The sequence below is a fragment of the Aythya ferina genome (assembly GCF_964211825.1).
Source record: "Aythya ferina genome assembly, chromosome: 5".
Lineage (NCBI taxonomy): Eukaryota > Metazoa > Chordata > Aves > Anseriformes > Anatidae > Aythya > Aythya ferina.
The window spans coordinates 17,830,085-17,853,508 of record NC_140301.1 but is presented as its reverse complement, the minus strand read 5'-3'; the positions used below and the strand labels follow the sequence as shown (position 1 = coordinate 17,853,508).

The 23,424-nt window shown below is 38.6% G+C and overlaps 2 protein-coding genes and 1 long non-coding RNA gene across 7 annotated transcripts in view; all 3 read left to right on the top strand.

Moving 5' to 3' along the window:
- Positions 1-3,751, top strand: part of ANO1 (anoctamin 1) — a 78,689-nt gene extending 74,938 nt beyond the window's left edge. For all 5 annotated transcript variants that reach the window (XM_084520801.1, XM_084520800.1, XM_084520799.1 and 2 more), the window contains 2 exons: positions 1-106; positions 1,094-3,751. In XM_084520801.1, the coding sequence (XP_084376927.1) occupies positions 1-106; positions 1,094-1,354 (367 nt within the window). In that variant the 3' untranslated portion in view covers positions 1,355-3,751. The remainder of the gene's footprint in view (positions 107-1,093) is intronic.
- A 3,886-nt stretch (positions 3,752-7,637) lies between these two features.
- LOC311437037 lies at positions 7,638-13,729 on the top strand. Its single transcript, XR_014693212.1, has 4 exons — positions 7,638-7,727; positions 8,148-8,322; positions 10,224-10,363; positions 13,592-13,729. It is a non-coding gene; the product is annotated as an uncharacterized lncRNA (long non-coding RNA).
- Positions 13,730-16,927: 3,198 nt separating this feature from the next.
- On the top strand, positions 16,928-18,924 carry FADD (Fas associated via death domain). The gene is made up of 2 exons (XM_084520796.1): positions 16,928-17,531; positions 17,950-18,924. The coding sequence occupies exons 1-2, from the start codon at positions 17,231-17,233 to the stop codon at positions 18,234-18,236; spliced, it is 588 nt and encodes a 195-aa protein (XP_084376922.1). The 5' UTR covers positions 16,928-17,230; the 3' UTR covers positions 18,237-18,924.
- Positions 18,925-23,424: the final 4,500 nt, after the last annotated feature.

Genomic DNA, 23,424 nt, shown 5'->3' with positions numbered 1-23,424 from the left:
ATACAAAGATTACCGAGAACCCCCCTGGTCTGAAAACAAATATGACATTTCAAAGGATTTCTGGGCTGTCCTAGCTGCAAGATTAGCATTTGTGATAGTTTTCCAGGTATGTTATACTGCATGCACTTTTTATGTGAAAAACAAAAAGTTACCATATCTCTTCAGCTAACTAGAGCAAGCTACCTTTGGAAATAAGTTACTAGGCCAAAGAAAGTATCTTCTTTCACAGCTCTTTCCTGCAAAATCAAAGGAATTTGCCCGTCCTTGTTTACCTTCCTGCTGCTTTCCATACAATCCAGATGTATCCCCAGTGAATTACTTTGTCCCCAATGATTCCCTGAACTGGTTTGATCCAGAAGCAACTTAATGACCTTAGTGAGTAGGAAAGCACAAGACTGATGCTAATTAGGTCCCACCAGTTTCTCCAATAAGACATCAACATGTATAGTGAAGAAGCATAAATTTATTCCAAAATAATGTCTAGACCTAGCCCAGAAGTGGAATTTCTAAAATTTTCCAGTTGTATTTTATCTCACCTCTGAACAAGAAGGCAAAATCTTGCAGTTATTTACTGTGACATTGTTCAGTCACAACAGTGATGCTAGTTATTGTGATACAGATGTTTAATTGTGTCTTATGTAAACAACTTATTTCAAAACTTTTATTCCTTTTTCAACAAAATACATATTTTTATTTAAAACACTTCCCCTTCATGAAACCGAGATTTTAAATCAGAAACATTGAATTGGAATGTTGGTTTTTTTGCCAGCTTTCATTTTACCACTTGCTATGAGCTTCTGCCTTGCTGATGTTAATCTTTATTTACCAGTTACAGTATTTCCTTTTGATTTCCAAATAGCTATGATAGTATTTGTACTTAAATCATAGAGATCTGTGCCTGCCATTTTTGTCTACTTCTAGTATGAACAGGAAGTCGAGGTAAATTTGGCTCAGTATCACATTTGTGACATGCATTTGAGCCCAACTCAAATATTGTCTTTTCTTCTTCTCAAATACACTGAAAATGGCCCCTTTCCCCACAGTCATCCTTGCATTTGACCTTGCTGATGTTTTCTCACAATTTACTTTTCAGAACTTGGTCATGTTTATGAGTGACTTTGTTGACTGGATTATCCCAGACATTCCCAAGGACATTAGTCAGCAGATTCATAAAGAGAAGGTTCTCATGGTCGAGGTCTTCATGAGAGAAGAGCAGGGGAAGCTGCAAATGCTGGAAACCTGGAAAGACAAGGACAAGAAAAAAGGTGAAAACTGTAACAATCACAGCCCCAGACTCTCCAGGAGCCACAGTGGGAGCTTGTCCTCCTGCCACTCGTATCCTCTTGACGTATAGAAGAGGCGGCAGTTGAGCATGTTGGGGCATTCCACTGGTACATAAGCCATCACATAAAGGGCAGGACTTGACAAATGGACAACCTGGTGCATGTTGAAGGATGTGCTGCCATTTTACTCCCATTTTTGTGAGAAATGCTCTTCTTACAAATGGGGAGGACCATGATCTATTTCTGATAATATGTTGTGTTTTTTTTTTTTTTTTTGCACAAGCAGTAATGCAGGGAATTTTTGTATGTCATCATTAGATAACACTATAGACATTGACGTGCATTAATAAATGCACTTAGTACTTAGTACATCTTGACAGAGAGATTCTCTAAGAATTTGAACTTAGACAATTAAATAATTAAAGGTAAATTTTAAGTAATAATAATAATACTAATTTAAAATATTTTTGGAGCCCTTGGCTTGCAGGTCTGTGGGACAACTTTGTATGCAAAATCAGCTTTAGAGTGTGCCCTAGTATTCCTTTTGGCAGGAGAGGAACCATGCAAAGTTTACCAGACTTACTTGCTTTCAAAGATACGGTTTAGCTCTGCCAGCAGACATCTATAAACCTGCAGGTCTGAAACAAAGCTCCCATTGAGCTTTAGAGTCAAAGACATGCCTGAGGCACGTGTGGCATTCTGCTGCATGCCTGACACCTCCACTGAGCACTGCTCTCTTCACAAGCATCAGAAAAGTGGATCTGGAAGAGTCCTTCTTACCAATGAACAACCGATGTGGTGGAAGCTACCTTGGTGCCCCAGACTGCATCATGTGTGTTTGAGCTGTCCCCCAGAGGCTCCTAGCTCATAGCAAGGTGACAGCAGCACAATCTGGGAGATCTTCCCAGCAGGTTGATTACCATGGAGTATTTTGGTAAATGCCCTGAATTAATGAGCACATGTAGAGCTACAGTGAGTCACACTGCCCTGCCTAGCACTCAGACACCATTCTTGCTGAGGAGAGTCCCTTTTTCCTGTTGTTTTAGCACATCCCTTTCTTAGCCAGGTTTTTCTCTGTAGCCCTCTATGCTCTGCAGGAGAAGGGAGTCTGCACGCATCTTTCACAGCCAGTTTACCCTGCAGACTGTACTGCTGAATGGCATTTCCCAGAGGCTATGCCAGAGGAGTAAATCCAAAACATGTACCACTTACTGTCTTTAATGGAAGTTTTGCCTGCAATGGGGCTACAGGACCAGACCTTCAGTTAGTTACAGGACTTTTCTTTTGTCTTAAAATACCCTGTCTTTTATATAAGAGCTTCCTTAAAGTACAAGTCTGAAATCGTTACTTAAGAAGCCTATCTAAATCCCATCAGTTCAACTCTTTTTAAATATAGTACATTTTAATTTTGCTTTGTCAAATGATAAACTGCACTTCCAAATAATATTGGTGCAATTAACCTAATTTCTTTTATCGCTTTGTCTTGTCCATGGCACTTGCATTATGAATATAAAACTGAATAAAATAAAATGTAAAGATTTCTTTAAAGTCTAACTACTGTATGGTTTGTTACAAAACCAAACGACATCAAGACTGTTTTCAGCTACTTGTTTCTTTTTCTTTTTTTTTTCCTTTGCCAAACTAATTTAAAGATTAATACTAGAACTTAAAAAAAAAAAAAAAAAGCCATATCTAGCTTTTGATATATTTATTTGTTTAAAAGTATGTGATAAACTTGATATTTTTCTGTAGTCTGTCCAAAGAAGATACCAGAAAAGATATTATGTGGAAGAAAGAAAATGGTATTAACCAAATATTCTTGAAACTTATTTAAAATATTGATTCAACCAAAGATTTTTATTAATAAAGGGCTTATATTTTGTTAACTCTTGTTTCTGTTGTATTTTGACTTGCAGGAATGTCACTATTTTTAAAATTTGTAATTTATGGTATCTTACAACTACAGGGCCAAATCCTGCCTGGTATATTCACACAATAAGCATTGTTCCTGGCAGTAAGCATTTACAAGATCAGACCCATGGACTGCAGTAGAAATATGAGTGCAAATAAATTAGGTAAATCCTGTTGAAGAAGTGTTCTTTTTCTCATCATATGGTAGCCCAAAAGATCCAGAAGAAAGCCAAACATGAACTACCTATTCTGAAGAGACATCATAGGGAACTTCCTCTAGGGGAATTTCATCTGTAAATACTTATCTGAAAGTGTTCCCAGCTTAATACTGACATTCCTGTAAATGGTAGAGCTTTATCCTGAACACATACTTATCAGAATTTTTCATTGTTTGCTGAAATCATGAAATAGTAACAGTGGCTTATACTTTCTTTTGTACAGTAAATTGTTTGAAATGGAATTTTGTATATAAAAACTGTATTACTACTTAGATAACTATAAAACTCTTTCATGGAATCATTTTTTAAGAAAAGTAAATATCTACTAAATCTCTTTTAGTTCGTTTTTTTCTTTTTTTTTTTTTTTTGTTTGTTTGAACATTTATTTGAAATAAACTTAAATCTGCTAGAGCTTCTTCTGTGGGACAGCTTCTGTTCCCAATCCTCTTTGTGCTCTGTGTGCAACTATGAGTACTATTAGACTGGAGAAATACAGTAACTTACATTATAGTTTGCCTAAAACTGGATCTTTGATGCCTTTTGCAGTCAGTGCTCCTTGTGTACTCAGCCAACAGAGACCAGAATAGAAATGGGTTTATTATTATTTGATTTTTATCAGGTATTAACTACGTGATTTATAGACATCTTACTAACAACTCAGATTTCAAATCTTGTGTTGTAGTTGCTCTAGATTTGAGGGATCAAGTGGGATCAAATAACACTTTGAGATTCAATGCATCCCACCTTAGATGTTTCCATCTCCATGAGCACAAAGGGGGATTTGGCTTCTAGCACAAATATAGATGGTGCATACTCTCAACATTCAGTGAAGAATTATATCCTGGGAGCTTTCATTTTCTTTTTACGTTGGTCTTAGGTATTTAGCTGAATATGGTGTGTAAGAGTATTCACTAAGACATTTGAAGTAGGCTTATAACAAGGAAGAATACTGCTTGGTTTGTCTGTTTAAAATGAAAAATGTATTCATTACAAGGAGAAAAAAAAAAAAAAAAAAAGTATGAATGGTAAAACTAAAGTAACAAAACTCAGTGATTCCCTTGACCACACGCTGCTGAATGACAGCCCTGAAGTGACACAGCACAGGAAGCAGAAAAGCTGCGCTGAGTTTTTCACATTTTTATTGCACTGTGAGACCTGTACAAGCAGAGTTGGACACAGAGCCTGGCTTGCAGTTTCCTTTTTTTTTTTTTTTTTGGAACTGTTGTTAGAAGGCTAAGAGTGAAGCTTCATGCCAATTTTTCCTTTCTTACTAGAAAATACTAATACCTCTAGCTGTAACTGAATTTAATTTAGAAGGTGGGAATTCTGTTTGGAGATAATGTCAATGAAAATCTATTCCTAGACTACTCTCAAGATCTTTCAGCTGTTAAATTGTAGGAGCTAGGTACAACATATCAGGCAAAATACTTCCTTTGGAGTGTGAGTAATCTCACTTCAGTCGGTTTATGTCATGCTTTGATTTGTTTGCTATCCAAACAAAGGTAAGACTTCAGTTTTCTACAAAAGATGAGTCATTGAGTTAAGCAATAATCCATATCAAACACAAAATTCTGCACCAAAATACTTTTCATCATTCTGTGTAACTTTTGTAGGAGCGGGTAAATCACTGCCTATTTGGAAATGGGTTTGGTTTTCTCAGTTCTTAAAGACAAATCTATCGAGTTGAGTTCATGAGATACAAGGCAATATCTTCCATAAAGAGATTTGTGCTGTTGTGTTACTTTTCATGAAAGTATTTTTTTTCATATTTGTGATGCAAGCAGAAACAAACTTTGTTATTACCAATAGCAAATTTGAGTAAAAATTATGCGGGGGGCAAGAAAAATAGGGAATGGAAAATAACCAATAATTAACTGAAAACAGCGGTTTTCATGGTGACTTGCATCTACCATATGGGACAGGCTTTAAGAAAGATAGTGATATTGTATCCATCTCATCAGTGGAATTCAGTATTGATTTGATGACATCTCCGTGACTTGTATGCAACCTGTTTTTGACATGCTTCTGACAAAAAAGTTGTAAGTACAAAACCCCATATCCCAGCTCCCTTGCTTCCTTCATTAAATAAATAAATAAATAAATAAATAAGTATTAAACAGGGAAATAATTATAGTGGTTTACTTAATTATAGAGTGGAGGTCTTCATGAGAAGATGCAGATACAGACAATAGTAGGAAATATTACAGTTGGAAGTGGCTATGTAGAATATTTTTTTTCAACCATTGGTAAAATACAGTGTTTGCTTTTTGCTACCCAAAGTTTGTAGAAAAGGCAGAATTCCAGTTGGTACATCTGAGGAAATCACATGCACCCTATTGTGTTGACAGTACAAGTCTGAATCTTCTGAATTTCAATGTCATTGTGTTTCTAAGAGACTGTATTACAAATATTTTGCAGTCTTAAATAGCTTAAGGGTGAATAAGTCTCAAGTCAAGGCACAGATACATTTCTATTTTTAAACCCTCAGTGCTCTCTGGTGCTGAGCTGTTAATGATCACTTTGGCTGTTCTGATTTCCAATAAAAGATAATGAAACAATTTACTATTCATCTTGTTCCCTCAGGAGTCCAAACTCTCCTAAGTTTTGTAGATCACTTTAGCACATTTATATTTTCCTATGAAGTTTTCAAAGTAAACAATTGTTTTTCCTTTTGCAACTGAAGAAAACATACCCTAAAATTTATGTGGATTCCATTCAAGCTGATTCAATTCTTTTCACACACAAGTACAATTTATTCCATGACCAAATACATTATGCCATTTTTAGTACAGCACAGAAAAAATATTGTTCCTTTTTTTCCCCCCTTCTTTTTTTAGCTGAACAGGCCTTCCTGAAGAAAAAACTATCAAAGTGGCTTTTTAATTTTAAGCTCTTCCTTAATTTCTAATGCCATGCATGCAGCCTTATTCAGGGCCACTTGAAGCCAAGGAAAATGTTTTCTTTGACTCCCTTTGACTTCAGTATACTCCATGCAAGATTAAGCATGGCTTATTGAATGATTGGTTCCACTTGAAATAAAAATTCTTAGTACTCACTTTATGGTACTATCATAACCCAGAGGGTCAGCTAAAGCCAAAATATATTGATGCACATGAGTTGTGTAAGCAGTAGAGTTCTACATACCGTTGTGTTAGTTTCCAAAAGGAAAGGGGCTCCGAAAATATAAGGCATTGTATGGTCATGTTAACTTAGCTAGTTACACAAGTATGAAGGTTTTTGAGGCAACAGCCTTCATCTTGCTTAGTACCACATGTATGAGAAAATTGGTGCCAAAATGGGAAATGTAATAATCAAGATTCTCATGAGAAAAAGAATCAAAACATAAAGTATTGTGCAGATAAATTTAAAAGCTTAAAAAATCCCATTTTTCAGAGCAAGAGTTAAAATTTTATGGTGAAGCCAACTTTCTTAGAATGGAAGAGAAGATTATTCCATATTTTTACTTCTAAATGAAAGAAGAATAGCTATCTTTCCTAGCTGAAGTTTAGAGGCTGGGGAAAAATGGCAGATAGGGAAGCGAGGAAGAAAAGACTTGATTGATGTTTTTAAATCCAAGCGAGTTGCAGATCAGTTACAGAGGCTGTATTGCTGAAACGAGGATTGCTTCCTAAGGCAAGTCCGTCTTGTATGTAGGTTATCAGGGAATCCTTTGCCAGTCTTTTCTGAGCAACGTACAGTCACATTGTGCCAAGCAGTGCAGTACTGTTGATCTTATGTTCAGGTGAAAGTTGGAAGGTGATGAGAAATGGAACACAAACACAGTAAGAATGGGGAGACCTCTCAGGCTTCAGTGAAACCTTGGTGACTGTGTTCTCCACTGACTGTATTGTATTGCAAATAATACTGAGAGCCTTGGCAATTGAAAATAAGCAGGTGCAGTGAAACAAGTGCTTTTCACTGAGAGCATGCCAGACAACTTTTCTGCTCAAAAAAGCATCTCTTTTCAGGAGCCTAGAAAGAGAGACAATCACCCAAATAGCACCATCTTACATTTTGTTTGCAGATTAATCCCAGATTTGGCACACCAGTTTTGAGTCCTTAGTGTTAAACCAGAGCAATCATTGTGTTTCTCACGTGTTCCTCTAGGAACACACTTATTTTTAACATTGCTCAGAATGATTTATGAACTCTCATGCCATTTCCAGCATTGAAGTCAGACCCCAGTTACTGCAGCCCCTTCAGCAGCTAAGTCTCTCAAGCCTCACAGACAACGTGCACATGAGTGGCTTCTGCTTGTGCCGACAGCCTCAAGCCACGCTGGCAGCATTGCATCATTGCTTTGCTGTGCTCACAGGTATGGAATTGCCATCTGTTCTGGTAGGAGCATATAATTAGCTGAGCTGCTCACATTTATTAATGTATTAATCTTCCAAACATATCTGTACATAAAGAAATATAATTACTCACAAGTAATTAACCATCAAGTGGGAAAGTAATAAATCTCAGCAGACTAGCCTGCTCCAGGTTTACTGATAAAAAAGGCTTAGTCCAGTGGAGAAATTGAGCTTTCAGGCCTGTCTGAAGCTTAAAGGTTGAGAAAGTTGGTTAGAGGCCAAAGTTTCTCTCAAAGTGTGGGTTCCTAAAGAAAAAATTTCATTCAATTTAAAATTGGGACACCTGCCTTTTATTGATTAGATCGCATATCAGGGAGTTGGAGGCCTGAAGTATAAGCCGTTTTTACCTTGAAAGAGTTCAAAATCATGTTTCCCTGCAGTGACTTTTCCTGAAGTGAAGATCAAATTACAGAGTGATCCTCACCTACTGCTCTCCTTCTTCTGCTGAGCCCCTGTGCCACCAAGAAAGCACAAATCCTCAGGTCACAAAGAGACAATGTGCATAACGAAGTGGCTCTGCAAGCTGGTGGACTCCAGGCTACGCTCCTACAAGTGGTCAGGTATTTTACTTTACATAAGGGTTGTTGGGAAAGAGAGGGACTTGTAACAGGGAAAGGAACAATAGAAGTCCTTAGAGTAAATGGATGTGAATTTTAGCTGCATCTTCTTCCTGGTTTCAGGGAATGAAAGAAGTAAAGCTGAGAGCCCCAAAATTTTACTGAATCTCTCCATTTCTATCTTTTTGAATTCTACTTTTGAAATCAAATTTCTCCACATCTTTACAATGTGTTTCTTTTAGATCTGACCAAAGAGAGTTGGAGAGCTAAGCTGGTAGCCATCTCTGGGGCATCTTGTGGAGCTTAATCTAATCCAGGATCAGGTACTTGGTAAAGATGTAATAAGTGCAACTTCTGCTCAAAAAAAATCACTCAAACTCAAACACTGGTGAAAAACAACAAATGTGTATGTGTATATGTGTATTCAAGAGAGAGTGTGAACATGGGTTTGATCTCACATTGTCACTTTATTATGGTTGTGCCTCTGAAAAAGAGCTTTTCAGGAAAATAAGAAAATGCAGTATACACATTTTGAGGGTAGGCAGACAAAGCTGTGGTATGTGCAACTTTTATTTCTTTATATACCGTAATGTATACTGACTGTAGGTGAAGTATATATACATAAATACACATACCTGTGTATTGTATGATATTAATATGTTCTCTCAGCATGCTATGTTCCTTTATAGACTTTCCATTTCTAGGAAAAAACAACAATTTTCCGTTGTGTTTGTGTATGAAAATTAATTCCAAGTTGTGGGTTAAGCCTAACTTGGATGTGGTTGTGCCTACAATGCTGAGGACTAGCTCAAATTGACGCGTTTCTTTAGGGAACAGAAAATAATCCTTTTTACTCCCCCTCTCCTAAGAATCAAGGGAGGGGCATGATGAAACCAGATTTGCTTTCTTATTTATTATTTCTAAATTCCTGTGAGTAACTAACCTAGTCATATCCTGTGTCACTTAATGGCTGCATAAAACTATTCACGTTTTAAAAGGAAATGACTGCTCCAGATAATAAACGCACTGTGTTCGAGCAGACAAGGCACTCCCTCTTTAATCGGATTTGAAAAAAAACTTGCACCTTCCAACTTCAATGACGGTGAGATAATGACTCAGATGGAAAACACTGTATTGGCACATTCTTGAAGGGAAGAACCCAAACTCACCAATCTTTCCTTCAGTTGGTAGTTCTGTTGCCAGTCATAGTATTTAAGGTAATACTTGTTTTTAAGAAATGTATCCCCCTCTTGGTTTGTTGCAGTCAACATAGGGAGCTCACAAAATGCAAGTTTCACACATTCAAGCAAGTGTGGCCAGGCTCATTCTTTTATTTTTATTCAGGTGAAATTTTAGTAACTCCGAAAGAAATTTTCTGGTCTGTGAACAGGCAGGATGAATGCAGAAACCTGTCTGGGAAAAAGGTTGCATTTTTCATGACACTTTCTGCAGTCAATATGCAGAATAACAATGAGTAGCTCCAATTCAGAAGAGATTAAAACAGGAATATTCACAGACAAAAACTGTGCAGTGCTGTACTCAATAAGGAAGGGGGAAGAACCCCCTTTCCTTAAGGGGAAGGATGAAATCCTAGGACTGTTTGCGTGCTTATAAGAGATACTTCCAAGTGGTGCAATCTAGTGAAAAATTGATTGATTTTCTCTAAAGTAGTTAATTTTAAGCTAAGCTAACATGATACTCAGAATGTTGTACTTTCCAAAGCAAAAGAGACCAAAGACAAATTCCTCCATTTATTTTATATCCACGAAAATAAATCTTAACATGGTAAGTATTTACCTTTTCGTGCTATTTTTGGGCTTGGGAACCTGCAATACAGTTGCCCAGGAGTATAAAGAACAAATGTATACACTCTTCTGAAATTAATTAATATTATTTTAGGAGTCTGGCAATCAGAACTGCTGGATTATTTCCCTGGATTCATAGCAACCTCGAGATCATACCTTAATTTCATTTGCTTCATTCTCAGTCAGCCACGGAGCACACCACTGCGCAATGGAGCAGTCTCCAGTAGATACAAGGTAGGTACGAGAGCCATTGGCTCTGAGCTAGTGTTGGACACACAAATGACTTAAGTACAATGGCTCTTCACCACCCTAATGGAGATATTTTGCCTTCAGACCCACACTAATATCTCTGCACTGCACTGCGGAAGACAGGCATGTGAACAGCCTTTGGCATAGATTAACACGAGCTTTGGCATCTCTGTATCATATTCAGCTATAGGTTCATCTTCATGAGGAAGTTGCTCAAAATACCTACCTCCCATAGCTATTCTATGCTGCTGAGGTAACGCTCTGAGCATGGGCACTTCCAGTGTTGTACAGGTAAGCTTAGTCTAGTTCCCCAAAAGAGATATAATGATAATTCACTACTATTCAGACAAGTTTTTTGTTTGTTTGTTTGTTTTATTTATTATTATTATTAATTCCTCCCTGGCTTATTTTACAATTACATTCCTGTGTAGACAACCCTCATTTTCTGTTTTCTCTGTTCTGTTTTTCAAAGTGCTAAATTAATGTTACATAGCCTAAATAATAAATAGAGTTTAGAGGAATGAAACATTCTAGTCTAGTATATACACATAGTTTTACTGACATGTGAAATGTTTGTCTGAATGATTTCATACTTACACAGTAAGATGAAAAGTCCCTACAAAAATAGGTAAAAAGTCAAGTCAGAGATTTTTAGTTGGAGAAAACAAACAAAAGTCTAGGATTTACCCTTCCCCTAAAGTTAAACTAACGTCTTCTGCCAGCAATAACACAAAAGAATTATATCAACAGAATTATATCAACGCTTCTTCTGTTTCAATATTAAGTTCAAGCATCTGTTAACAACTTATTGCTTGTTGTTGTTGTTACTTGGCCAGATCTTCTATCTGTATACAACCTATTCATGCTGGAGTTCACTTTCTTTTCAATACTTATTTGCTTTTCCCACAGTCTGCTTCTGATTTTCTCTCCTTCAACCTACATTAATTTGACATTTCCTATAGTCCCTTTTATCATGGGCAGTTTTCTCCTAGAATTCTAAGTCTCTTCACAAACAGTTTCTGTACTAGAGAGCATTTCCTTCTAAGTGAGACAGCATAGCAACAAAGAGGTAATCTCTGACAAGGAAATATGGACAGTTCAATTCATTCACCATAAATATATATATATATATATTGTTTTTTTTCTTTGCTGGAAACATGTTTTATGATTTTGCAGACAATAGATGTGAGGCATTGAATAGGTTGGTTAAGATATTTTAGGGAAGTCAGTTTATTTACCACAGAGTAAAAAACAAGCAAATATACAAAAAAAAAAAAAAAAAAAAAAAAAAAAAAAAAAAAGCCTAATTAAATCAGTAGGGAGTGCTTTGCATTTTTTTATTACTGCTCTTAACCTGAAAACAATAAAGAGAAACTGAGATGCTCTTAAGTCCCTTGAGAGATAATGGAAGTTATAATAAAAGAAACGTACAAATGACTGAACCTCAAGAGATAGACAATTTCTCAGTACTGAGACAAGATTAAATATATCTAGTCTATACCAAGAAGTTTGTCCAACCTGTTTTTCAATACTGTCCGAGATGAGAATTTTAAATTCTCCCTGGGTTGTTACTGAATTGTCTGTTATGTTAGGAAAGTTACCAAAGCTGCTTCATTCATAAAGAGGATATCACCTAAGTACTCTGATTTCTGTGGATGCGGGCAACTAGGAACTGCATCCCACCATGTTTTTCATTACCTAGTCAAAAAAGCTAGGGTGCTCCCCTCTCTAGCAGCAGGGCTTTCCAAAGCACTATGCCATCCACCTGTAAGGCATCCAGCAGAACACAAATTTATCTTATAATGATGGAATGCTTTGGATTTTGATGTCACGCCCACCATATGGATATTCACCTTTTTGCTTCCATTCGCTAAAAAATAAAACAAATATGCCTTTGGCAATTCTACCTCACCCCCAACAGTCATCCCAGACAATTTAGCAAGTACCTGCAAGCAGCTTGTAAACAGCAGTAGAACATCAAGCTTTCCTTAATTAGATTACAGTTTTCAGATCTGAAAACACCTGTTGACCATCTTGTCATCCTGCATATTATTCAAATCAATTACAATATCAGTAACAGTCCTTCACAAGTCTGTAAAGATATAGTCATGATCCATGGAGACTTTCACATCCCTCTGCTCTGAAAAAACAGATTGTAGGAATTCCTACAGAAGCACATCATTTGCATCTTACAGGCCCAGGAGCTGAGCTTTGCTCTGATGGGACAGGACTGACCTGATAGCAGTGATATAAAGTCCAAACTTACCAAAACTAAGCAAAATACATACAAAGCAGCAGGTATGTAGCTCAAAACAAAAGCAAAGCAATAAATAAATAAATAAATAAAAATAAATAGAACACTGGAAACTGTACCTCTGTGTGTAACCCTTGCTGTGGGCCTCAAAAAGGAGAGTCATTTCTTTGAATATCTGTGCTACTATCTCTGATTTGACCACGCTATTTAGTGTGCTGAAATAGCTATGTTGCAACCAGCACCCAAAATAGCTGGTTTAAAAGTAGTTCTTCTGTGTCAACAGTACACTACATGCACATCCCTTGTTACAGAAGAGGGACTGGCTGAAAAGAGAGGGCAAGCTATTAATATGTACAGAAAGCTATTTGTCATATCAAGAATAAGTTGCTTGACAGTACTATTCCTGAGAAAACAGAGTCATCAAAGCTGGACTCAAACACTCATATACTTGCTAATGAGCACTAATAGCAAATCAGATTACATTGGATCAGATTAGAGCTCCTGGAGAAACTGTCAAACATTTCCACAGCTGTGTAGAAGATTACACTGATTCTAGAATAAAGAAGGGCAACCAAAAATTTAATTTGCCTTGGCTGGAAAGCACAAAGCATCTTCCAAAAATTCTACGCAAATTGATGTAAATCACCTACAGTCAGGACAGCCACAAACATTTTGTCACAACATTCTTACTCTTCAAGACATGTAGACTAACTCACTGCTTTTTAAAGCAGTTTAATAAATCGTGAACACTTGCAAGCAACCCAAGAGTTGTCAGCTACTCGACGCATATTCACACACTATGGCTGTGCACAGCCCCTGGGAAAGGCAGCCCCCTGCTTTGCTGCTTCACTTCCACACTCCCTAAATGTGTGTTTGTTCCTGTATGTCCTGGTGACCGACACCGTTCTGAAGAATCGGCAGAAATGAATCATTTTGTTCTCGTTGTCCTGCTCTTTCAGTGGAAATCAAGTCAAAAAGCTCAGCAGTGAGCACTCCAAAGCCTCGAGCTCCCTCTGCAGCATTTTGGAAGGAATCGTCTTGCCTCAAGGAACCTATAAATTACGTGGTGAGGAACTGAATCATTCATAGCACTCAATTTCTGGGAAAATCGCACTGAAATCTGAGCTGGTCTACTAAATCATTTGTATTAAATTTTATTCTAATGTGGAACCGTTATGATCTGTTGACCCTTGCAAATATTTTCTTTGCCGACCCTGCCCCAAATCGCTTTCAAAGGAAATAACTGGAGGAAAGCACATTCCTTTGGTATTTTCATCTGTGAATGTGTAGAGTTAGCAGGCCAGATTCAGATATAACAAAAGGGGCCACTAAATCACTATGCCAGACATTAGAAGTGAATTTAAAAGCATTTAAGTGGTGATTTATATCTTAACTAAATGATGATTTATATCTTTTAGTTCCATGTTTGTTATTAATTTAGACTCCCTGAGAATTACATTGATATATAGGATTATTTTCACACATCTTCCTACAGCAGTGCTGAATGTGACCACTAAGTTCATACAAACCTCAGCTGATGCTTGTCAAGTGACAGAGAATAAATTATGCTGATTTAGACATCCTTCATGTAGACTTGTCTCTGAATTTGGCCTGCTAATATCACCAGGCACAAGCTAGGAGCCAAGTGATTTGGTTCCACCTCACACTTTGTTTTGAAGTTATTTTTCTTGGCAATATTAAAATGAGATTTTAAACTGAATTTTATACTTTTTATGCTGTTATTAGGATTTACATCTGCTTTCTAAGTTAATTCGCAGATGACACCAAGTTAGGTGCGTGTGTCGATCTCCTTGAGGGTAGGAAAGCTCTGCAGGAGGATCTGGATAGGCTGCACCGATGGGCTGAGGTCAACTGCATGAAGTTTAACAAGGCCAAGTGCCGGGTCCTGCACCTGGGGCGCAATAACCCCAAGCAGAGCTACAGACTGGGAGAGGAATGGTTGGAAAGCTGCCAGGCAGAGAAGGACCTGGGAGTGATGGTTGATAGTCGGCTGAATATGAGCCAGCAGTGTGCTCAGGTGGCCAAGAAGGCCAACGGCATCCTGGCTTGTATTAGGAACAGCGTGACCAGCAGGGCTAGGGAGGTGATCGTCCCCCTGTACTCAGCTCTGGTGAGGCCGCACCTCGAGTACTGTGTTCAGTTTTGGGCCCCTCGCTACAAGAAGGACATCGAGGTGCTTGAGCGGGTGCAGAGAAGGGCGACGAAGCTGGTGAGGGGCCTGGAGAACAAGTCCTACGAGGAGCGGCTGAGGGAGCTGCTCTTTTTAGGTACCTCAAGGGAGGCTGTAGCGAGGTGGGGGGTGGCCTGTTCTCCCACGTGCCTGGTGACAGGACGAGGGGGAATGGGTTTAAGTTGAGCCAGGGGAGTTTTAGGTTAGATGTTAGGAAGAACTTCTTCACTGAAAGGGTTGTGAGGCACTGGAACAGGCTGCCCAGGGAAGTGGTGGAGTCACCACCCCTGGAAGTCTTCAAAAGATGTTTAGATGTAGAGCTTAGGGATATGTTTTAGTGTAGGGCTGTTAGCGTTAGGTTGGAGGTTGGACTCGATGACCTTGAGGTCTCTTCCAACCTAGGAAATTCTGTGATTCTGTGATTCTGTAATTCACACACTGCAACTATATTTCTTCTTGGCATCATACTACACTTTTTTATTCATGCTCATTCCTCCACATTAAAGAATCTTCAGGACTGCAGAGAGAAAATACAACCCTCAATACAGGCACAGCTCATCCTAGTTTATGTGACCCTGCAACAAGCTAATTCCCTCCAATTTGCAACAATTAGGGACTCAAAAAAAATAATATCTGCTTTAAACTTGTTTAGTCCACAAATGGCTTTCATCCATGTAGCTAGTTCCACTTACTGGCTTTCTTGATCATGGGCAAGACTGGCTCTGTGTAACAGACCGAAACAGGATGCTGAAAATCTAGCAATTTTATCTAAGGAGGGCTTGTGCCTGTGGGAGTTTTAGAAATGTTTTGGGAGTAGGAGTTGTTCCTCAAGTTGGAATGTGAGACTGGAGAAGGAGATGAGGAAAATGATAACTCCCAAGTTTGTGTATCTGAGACTGCAATCTCTTTATGGCATGGACCAAAGTTCTGTTTGTGTGTTGCAACAATAATAAATTAAAGGATGCACTGGGAACAACTTAGTAATAGGATAGTTTCGGGAATAATCCAAAGGTAGTTCAGGACTTTCCTTGTTCCTATCTATGCTGTGCAGTAAACCTCTATGGTTGCTCTGAACTTTGGAGACCTACAAAACAATGTCATGAACTTGAACTTTCCCTTTCAAGAAAAGTTCACAACCTTTAACCTTCTAAAAAAAATGACTTTAAGACATGAAGACTTAAAATTTGCTCTACTTCAGTTTTAAAGGTCAGAAGTTATTTCATGTCACAATTAACCTTTGTGAGCAACAAGGCCCACATGCCAAGTCCGGTATTTCTAGGTTAAGGCTTGGGTCTCTGGGGGTAGCAGAGGCAGTGCGTGGAGGGCAGAAGCTGCTTTCCCAGGTGGCTGCCAGAGATGCCATGGCAATAGCAGTGTCTCTTTGGGAAAGGGTCTCTGGTGCTGCATTTCTTGGTCTGTCAAGTCTGTTCATCAATAATTGGTCTCCTTTCCCCCATTTGCAAAAAGAAAAAAAAAAAAAAAAAAAAAAAAAAAAAAGCTTCCAAAATAACCCTTGTAGATTTAGGTGGTAGGTAAAAAAAATAAGTGATAACTCTCACGAAAAGGCTAATAATTCTGTGTTTAATGGGGAATCTACAGATCCCCCAGCCTGGGCACAAACACATTACGATTACAGCTTAACCGAAACCAGGACGCAGGGAGCTGGCTCTACTTGTGCAGCAGGCGGCGGGCAGCGTCAAACCTGGCTCCAAGCACACATTTTTAATTCAGTACCACATAACAAGGCAGTTAATCTCCGAGGTATTTAGAGCACTGTGCGGCTCCTAATAACAGACCAGCTGGCAGCGAGCACGGCGACCAGCATTTCGGTGCTGTCAGCGCCTCGGGCACTACCGGGTGGCAGGGAGCTCAGCAGGCTGCTGCCTGCCTCTGACACCTCAGCGGGGCGACTCGGCAGCAGGAGCCGCAGCCCAAACACCCCACATGGAGCCTGCTGACACCCGTGGGCTGAGGTGTCCGGGCACCCGCAGGCGATGGGGGCGCTTCCTCGTAATTCTTTATTTTAAAACACGCGGGGCCCTTTGCTGCCAGACGCCGCCAGCAGGGCCCGCCTGAGGGGCGGAACCGCCCGGCACCAAGGCGGAGGCCGCCATCTTCTAGGGCTGACAGGGAGCCCGCTGCTGCCATCTCGTGGCTGCTGGCGGGCGGGAGCAGGGCTGGGGCAGCAGCGCTCCGCCATCGCGGCGGGGCGGGGGCTGGGCTTTGCTTCGCTTCGTTTCTTTTCGTTTCGTTTCGTTTCATTTCTCGTCCCTGCAGTGCCCGGCCTCCCCGCGGAGCCGCTCAGCGGAAACAGGAACGAAAGCCGCCCGCGGAGGCGGGACTCCGCCAGCCTTCCCCTGCCGCCCGCGTCTCGCCCGGCGCCGGCCCCCCTCTAGGCCTCGGCACCATGGACCCGTTTCTGACCCTGCTGCATTCCTTTTCCTCGAGCCTGTCGGCCGCGGAGCTGCGAGACCTGAAATTCCTCTGCCAGGACAAGATTGGGAAGAGGAAGCTCGAGTCTGTCCAAAGCGGCGCGGAGCTCTTCAACTTCCTCCTCGAGCAGCAGGTGATATCAAGCCACAATGTGGACTGTCTCAAAACGATGCTGAAGGTCATTAAAAGAGAAGATTTGGTTACGCGGCTAGAGCATTTTGTAGAGGAAGGAGAAGCTAATGTACCTGAAGATCAACCAGATATGAATGAAAAACGTAGGTGGATTTTTTTATTCGTTTTATTTTTATTTTTTTCCAAAATAATCACAATAAGTACATACACATCCTCAAGACTGCTTGGAGCACGGTTGCCTGCTGTGGATGAATCCGCTGCTAACAGTGCTTCTGCTACTTAATTGCTCCAGAGGACAGTGTTATGTCCTGCAAGAGTACCATGAGGGCAGCATATGCTGCAAACAGCTTGCTGGAGTGGAAATTACTTCTCTGTTACGCCTGATGGTCACTTGGATGTTTGCTATATACCTGGACCTCCTGGCATATGCAGTGGCTTTTCAGACATGATGTGACATACAGCGTGTGTAATACAGCAACAGTAGTAGCATTTTGCTTAATAAAAATCTTATCTAATGTTACTTTTGGAAATCCATCATTAACATTGTTTTTGCTATTTCAGGTCTGCAGAAGGTAGCTATTGAAGTCATATGTGAAAATGTTGGGAGAGAATGGAAAATGCTGATGCGGAAACTTGGCTTTTCTGAAGTGAAAATGGACAGAATAATAGCAGCCAATCCCCTTAATTTGAAGGAACAATTGGTTCAGTCACTTCGAGAGTGGCAGAAATGGAAGGGGAAAGATGCAAAGGTGACTGACTTAATAAAAGGTCTTCGAGACTGTAACATGAACTTGGTGGCAGACCTAGTTGAACAGAAGCTCGTGCAACTGAACATTGAAACCAAATGAAATCAGTGTAAAAACTCATTCACATCTGTGATGTGAAAGTTAAAAAGCAGAAGTGCCTTCCCATGTTCAAAACCAAAATCACTGTCATTGGTTCTGTTAATTCTGCAATTCATTCATGTGCCTTAAATTAATAGCTTAATTTGTGGTCAGATTAAGACTAACATAAAAAAAAAATCGTTTCATATAGTGCTTTGTAACTGATGCTTCCCTTTAAGTGATATTAACATTCAGAATAACTAAACTACCCTGTGTAAAAATTCTTACACTTTAGTTCAGCCTCTCACCTGAAAATATTACTAGCTTTATTGCAAGTACTTTTCAGATAACATCTCTGTGAATACATCCATGGAACACTTGTGAGGGAGCTGTAATCTAAAACTTGATAGCTTTTCTTTTGTTTGTTTGTTTTTGTTTTGTTTGTTTGTTTTTTTTTAAAGTGGCCTGTTTGTAGTGTGAAAGGGGTAAGGAGGTAGAGCTCTTTGCTGTGTAGCGGTTCTTTTTTGTTTTAGGTGGCATAAGATAATATTGTCCATAATCTGTTGAATACATTTGCTATCAGTAGAAGGATACTAAGAAGACTGTAACCTCACTCTGTAAGATGGCAGTGCAAAAGGCGTAATAACTATTTTAGTGGTGCTTTTTTTGGCAGAAAATATGCCCAGTTTGAAAATAAACATGTTGAAATCAACTGTATCAAGTGCCTTCATACACAGAATCAGAATGGTAGAGGTTGGAAGGGACCTACAGAGGTCACCTTATCCAGCTCTTTTGCTCAAGCAGCAGCACCACCTAGAGCAGGTTGCCCAGGACCTTGAAAATCTCCAAGAATGGAGGCTCCTCAGCCTCTCTGGGCAACCTGTGCCAGTGCTCTGTCACCTGCAGCAAATAAAAATCTTAAAGTGCTTCCTGATGTTTAGATGGAAAACATCACCCTGAGGGAAATGTTCTCCTGAAAGTACCGAAGAAATTTTAAGCATCTCACAAATGTTTACAACAGACTTGTTTTTTTTTTTTTTTAAAGCCTTGAATGTTTTAAGATTCTTCACATCAAGTCATCTTGAAGTAGGATTTTTAACTGCAAATATCTTTCTAACTACATAGATAGATACCTGAAGGGAGAGGCTTTATTTTTGCTACTGTACCTGTGTGACTTAGCCCCTTTCAAGTTCTCATTACACGGTGCTATTATGAAGGCTGGGCGTCAGAATGTAATACATCACTACTCTTTCTGACACTCACAATTTTCAAGTTTTTCTTGAATTTGGTGATTCTAGTGTAGAAGGGAAGCTGCTGAAATGTGAACTTTTTATTAGAGTTTTTTATGGAAAAATGCATGTGAGAATCATTTTAATTCTAGTGTGCTCACTATCAGTGATGATATACAAGCAAAGGAGCAATGGGTAACACAAGTTTCCATGTCTGTTTTTTTGGCATGTGCAGTTCTTTAAGTACTCCCTTCAATACTTTGTCAGCATCAGTTGTCAATTCCAAAGTTGTGGTAGGAGATGAAATGCTGCACTTCAATTAGATGACTAGCTCAGAAGTTTTAGTGACTGCTAATAGGCTTGGTCTTTGTTCTATGGTATTTAAATAAAATTTTCAGACTTTTTTCTTCCAGCATCTAAGCTATCTTTCTGAGCAGAATAGAGGATAAATTAGCAAAATGAGTTATGTTTGTGATGAAGCAGCTCTGCAACAGTTCCAAGTTCAATCTGTCCAGTGTTTTCCTTACCTACTTGACCTAAGTTTTCTGGTTCACAGAAGATAAACATAGCAGGAATATTAAAAACTATACTGCCTACTACATATTGTCAGGATATTTTAAGAATCAATAGGAACAGCTGTTGTAGCCAAGTGCTCATCTGCAAGAAATGTTCTGCCTCAAGATGCGAAACTCAAGGATTTGTACATAATGGATGTTTGAAAACAAAGACCTAGACTGCAGCCATCTCTTAGTACTTCAGGACCAATTAAAAACTATTTTTATTAAAGATTGAAAAGGTGATTGTGAGAGGAACAAAATCAAGTGGAACAAAAATTTTTTATTGGGAGGGAGGGAAGGAGTGTAATTCATAAAGAAATGTGTTATTATCTGGTCAGCAATCTTTATTTTCAAAATCACTATTTTGGACTCACTTTTATAGCTAGAATTAAAGTTTTATACTGTATAATTTTGTGCATATTTCATTAAAACTATTTCTTTAAATTAAATGGAACTGTTTCTTTGTTTTATAGAATTGCTGTCTATGAAATGGATCTCTAATTAGGAGAAAATAAATGCTAAGGACACTTATAAAGAAAGGAGTGGTGCTAACCAGGCCTTATATTATCATGTCACTCTTGGAACATCAAAAAGGAGAAGGGGAGAAAAAGGAGAAAAAAAATATTAATAAATGCAGGAATAGCTTTCAAATGCTGTTGCTTGGGAAAAATTTTCTGCCAGCCCTTAGGAGCCTAAAATTGAGCATGATGTATGCATGGGAGACAGGCCTTCCATGAATAACTATTAAAATTGTTTTCTTTATTTTTCTCCACTAGTCATGCTCTGGTAAGGGTGTTGTAGTTGTTTTATAATTAATTAAAATTACACTTTATGCCTCTTTTCTAAACCTGCAGGGTTCTACAGGATGTGTTCAGAAGTTAAATTGATAGATGCTTTGGTGTTCCCTGAAGTCTGTGCTAGCACTAGAGTGTTAGCGTGTACTTAAAACTCTGAATGCATAAGGCAAATGACTTTGCCCATTTTATCAAATTCTTTCTTCAGTACTCTGCAATAATGTCTGCCTGCATATCTGCTTTTTTTTTTTTTTTTTCCTAATTTCTCTTGAGAGCCTTTGTTTCCTCATAGCCTTCAAAAGACAGCACATCAAAACATGCTGACAGTGAAAACTACTCTCTCAGGAGAACTCTTATTTTGGTGGATTGTTTTTTTGGGTACCTTTGCAATCTCTGAGTACTTGCTTGCCATTTCCCATGATGCTTGAAAATATCACTAATTATATACTGCATATTGTGATGGCATTTTTTTTCAGAAGTCGCTTGTTTTCATGACAGAAGTAAAAGAAATTTTCTAGACTTTTAATTAAAATTACTCATACAAATTGGTTGCTGTGAATATTTCGAATGCAATGTTTTATATTCCTTCTTCTCCATTCCCAAAACACAGGCAGCTGTACTTCCTCCAGCCTTTGTTTCAGTCCTAAAGTAATTGGCTACTTTATGAAATCTAATTGCTTCATTTAATTGTCTAGCACAAAAAACTGAGTAACGCATGCTGTATCTGTATCTCAGAGCTCTCTCTAGCACTCAGCATGTCCTTAATTCAGACTCTGGCTGAGTGGTTTTCAATTTGAATTTAATTTCTAATCACTGTCTTTGTCTCTTCCATAATTACTAAAAGTTAGTTTGCACTATTCTTCCCGTCCCCTGCATAGATCACCTATGTTCTTAAAATATGTTCCAGCATGGAAAACACATTTCCAAGTTGTTTTCCCCTTTGATTTATTACTTCTTTCCTCTGCCAATGTTTTTATCGCAAGTTTTAAGGCTGCACTGGTAGAACTGCAGAAACTAGTTCAGTGCCTCAACTGTATACCATAATAGGAATTATGGGGGTCAGATGAGAGATGTGGGGTTTTGATGTCTGCAAGCAATGAAAGTTCAAGGACTTTGGAAGAACCTTTGTTTTTATAACAATTTTCCTAGCTGAGGATTACTTAATGTTGAGAGGGTATGTTGCAATGGGTTCTGGGAACTGTAGGTTTAGAAGAAAGGAAGCACAGCTTTGCTCAGCTGCCAGGAAAGTTCAGAATGAAAAGACAGGCTCATGGGGGGCGGATCTCTGTGGAATAAACTCACGGGCACTCTTAATAAGTGCATAGGCATAAGTTTCTTCCGCAGAACTATTTCTCCCACTGTTTCTTCTCAAGAACGTTACTCATGATTTCTTGAAATAGTTGGGTTAAAAATAACAGACATCTGTTCTTGTAAAATTTCATGTAATACACAGTATTTTACTATGTTAAGTTGGTATTGCTGGTCGAGTTTAAAGTCAGCAGTTCCTGTGACTGGATAAGCATTGGAGGTTGAGATTTTTTTCATTGTTATCCAAATAGGCCATGTGCACAGTCCTAGTTGTTGATGGTGACACAGTTTTCCTTTCTTTCAGCTTGGAGTTTATCAAAGGGAAGGGTTTCTCTGTTTCTCGCAGCTTACAACATTTTGGACAGCTTTCAGTCTACAGAATAACCAGCTGTTGTAGCAAAGTTAAGGTCTTGGAAAGCATTCTCCAAGACTCTGAAGAGATCAGTATATAAAAATACACCTATAAAGCCCTTCCTGAGGACTACATTTCTAATATAGCATAATATGTACTTTTGCTAAGGATAGCAGCTTAATTTCAACTTTGTATGTCTCAGGTCTCAAGAAGGTCTGAAACTGGCATTTTTACTTCATGGCATTCAAGCCTTCAGGACCAGGCTATTCTGCTGTGTAAAACGACAGGGGGATAAATATGGAGCATTGTCATGGAGATGTATAAAGCCTTAAACAGGACTTTCCTGTTGTTAGCTACACATTTACTGGTGACCACTTGTACAGAACTTTTATGCAAAGCAATAACCTTGCAATTAAAAATGTTCTCAATTTTTATAATGTTTGCATTTCTGCTTCTTAATTCCGTTATTCCTAATGATCTCAGCAGCACTATTAGCTTTAGAAAATAATTTTCAGAATTTAATGTCAGTACTTCTTATTATGATCTAACATCTTATATGACTTTAAAACTTTTTCTGTGAGTGTACACACACAACCTGTGGCAAAGATTTGCACAAAGTGGTATATGGGGACCACATTTCAATACACAAGTGGGTAAGTGATTTTTTTTGCAAACCTGGTACCAGATATATGTACAGTGAATATATAAACAATAAGGAGGGTTTTGTATAAAAATTCAGCTACTATTATTGTCATTAACCTTTTCAATTTTTGAGTATTAATGGTTTTTCTTTAGCTCTACTCAATAAGAACCTCATCTTTTTTTCCCATTCTTTTTCAGAATTTGTATTTTTTTTTTTTTATGAAATAGGATCCCACACCTATATCCATCTGTTAAATAAAAAAGAAGTTAGTATCTGAACAATAGAGCTAAATGCTTATCTTTTTTTTCCCAACTAGTAGTCTCCCTGAG

Excerpts from the sequence above, each read along its gene's own strand:
- FADD (XM_084520796.1), top strand. The coding sequence starts at position 17,231 with ATGGACCCGTTTCTGACCCTGCTGCATTCCTTTTCCTCGAGCCTGTCG. Across the intron at positions 17,532-17,949 it reads ACCAGATATGAATGAAAAAC|GTCTGCAGAAGGTAGCTATT; the intron begins GTAGGTGGATTT and ends TTGCTATTTCAG.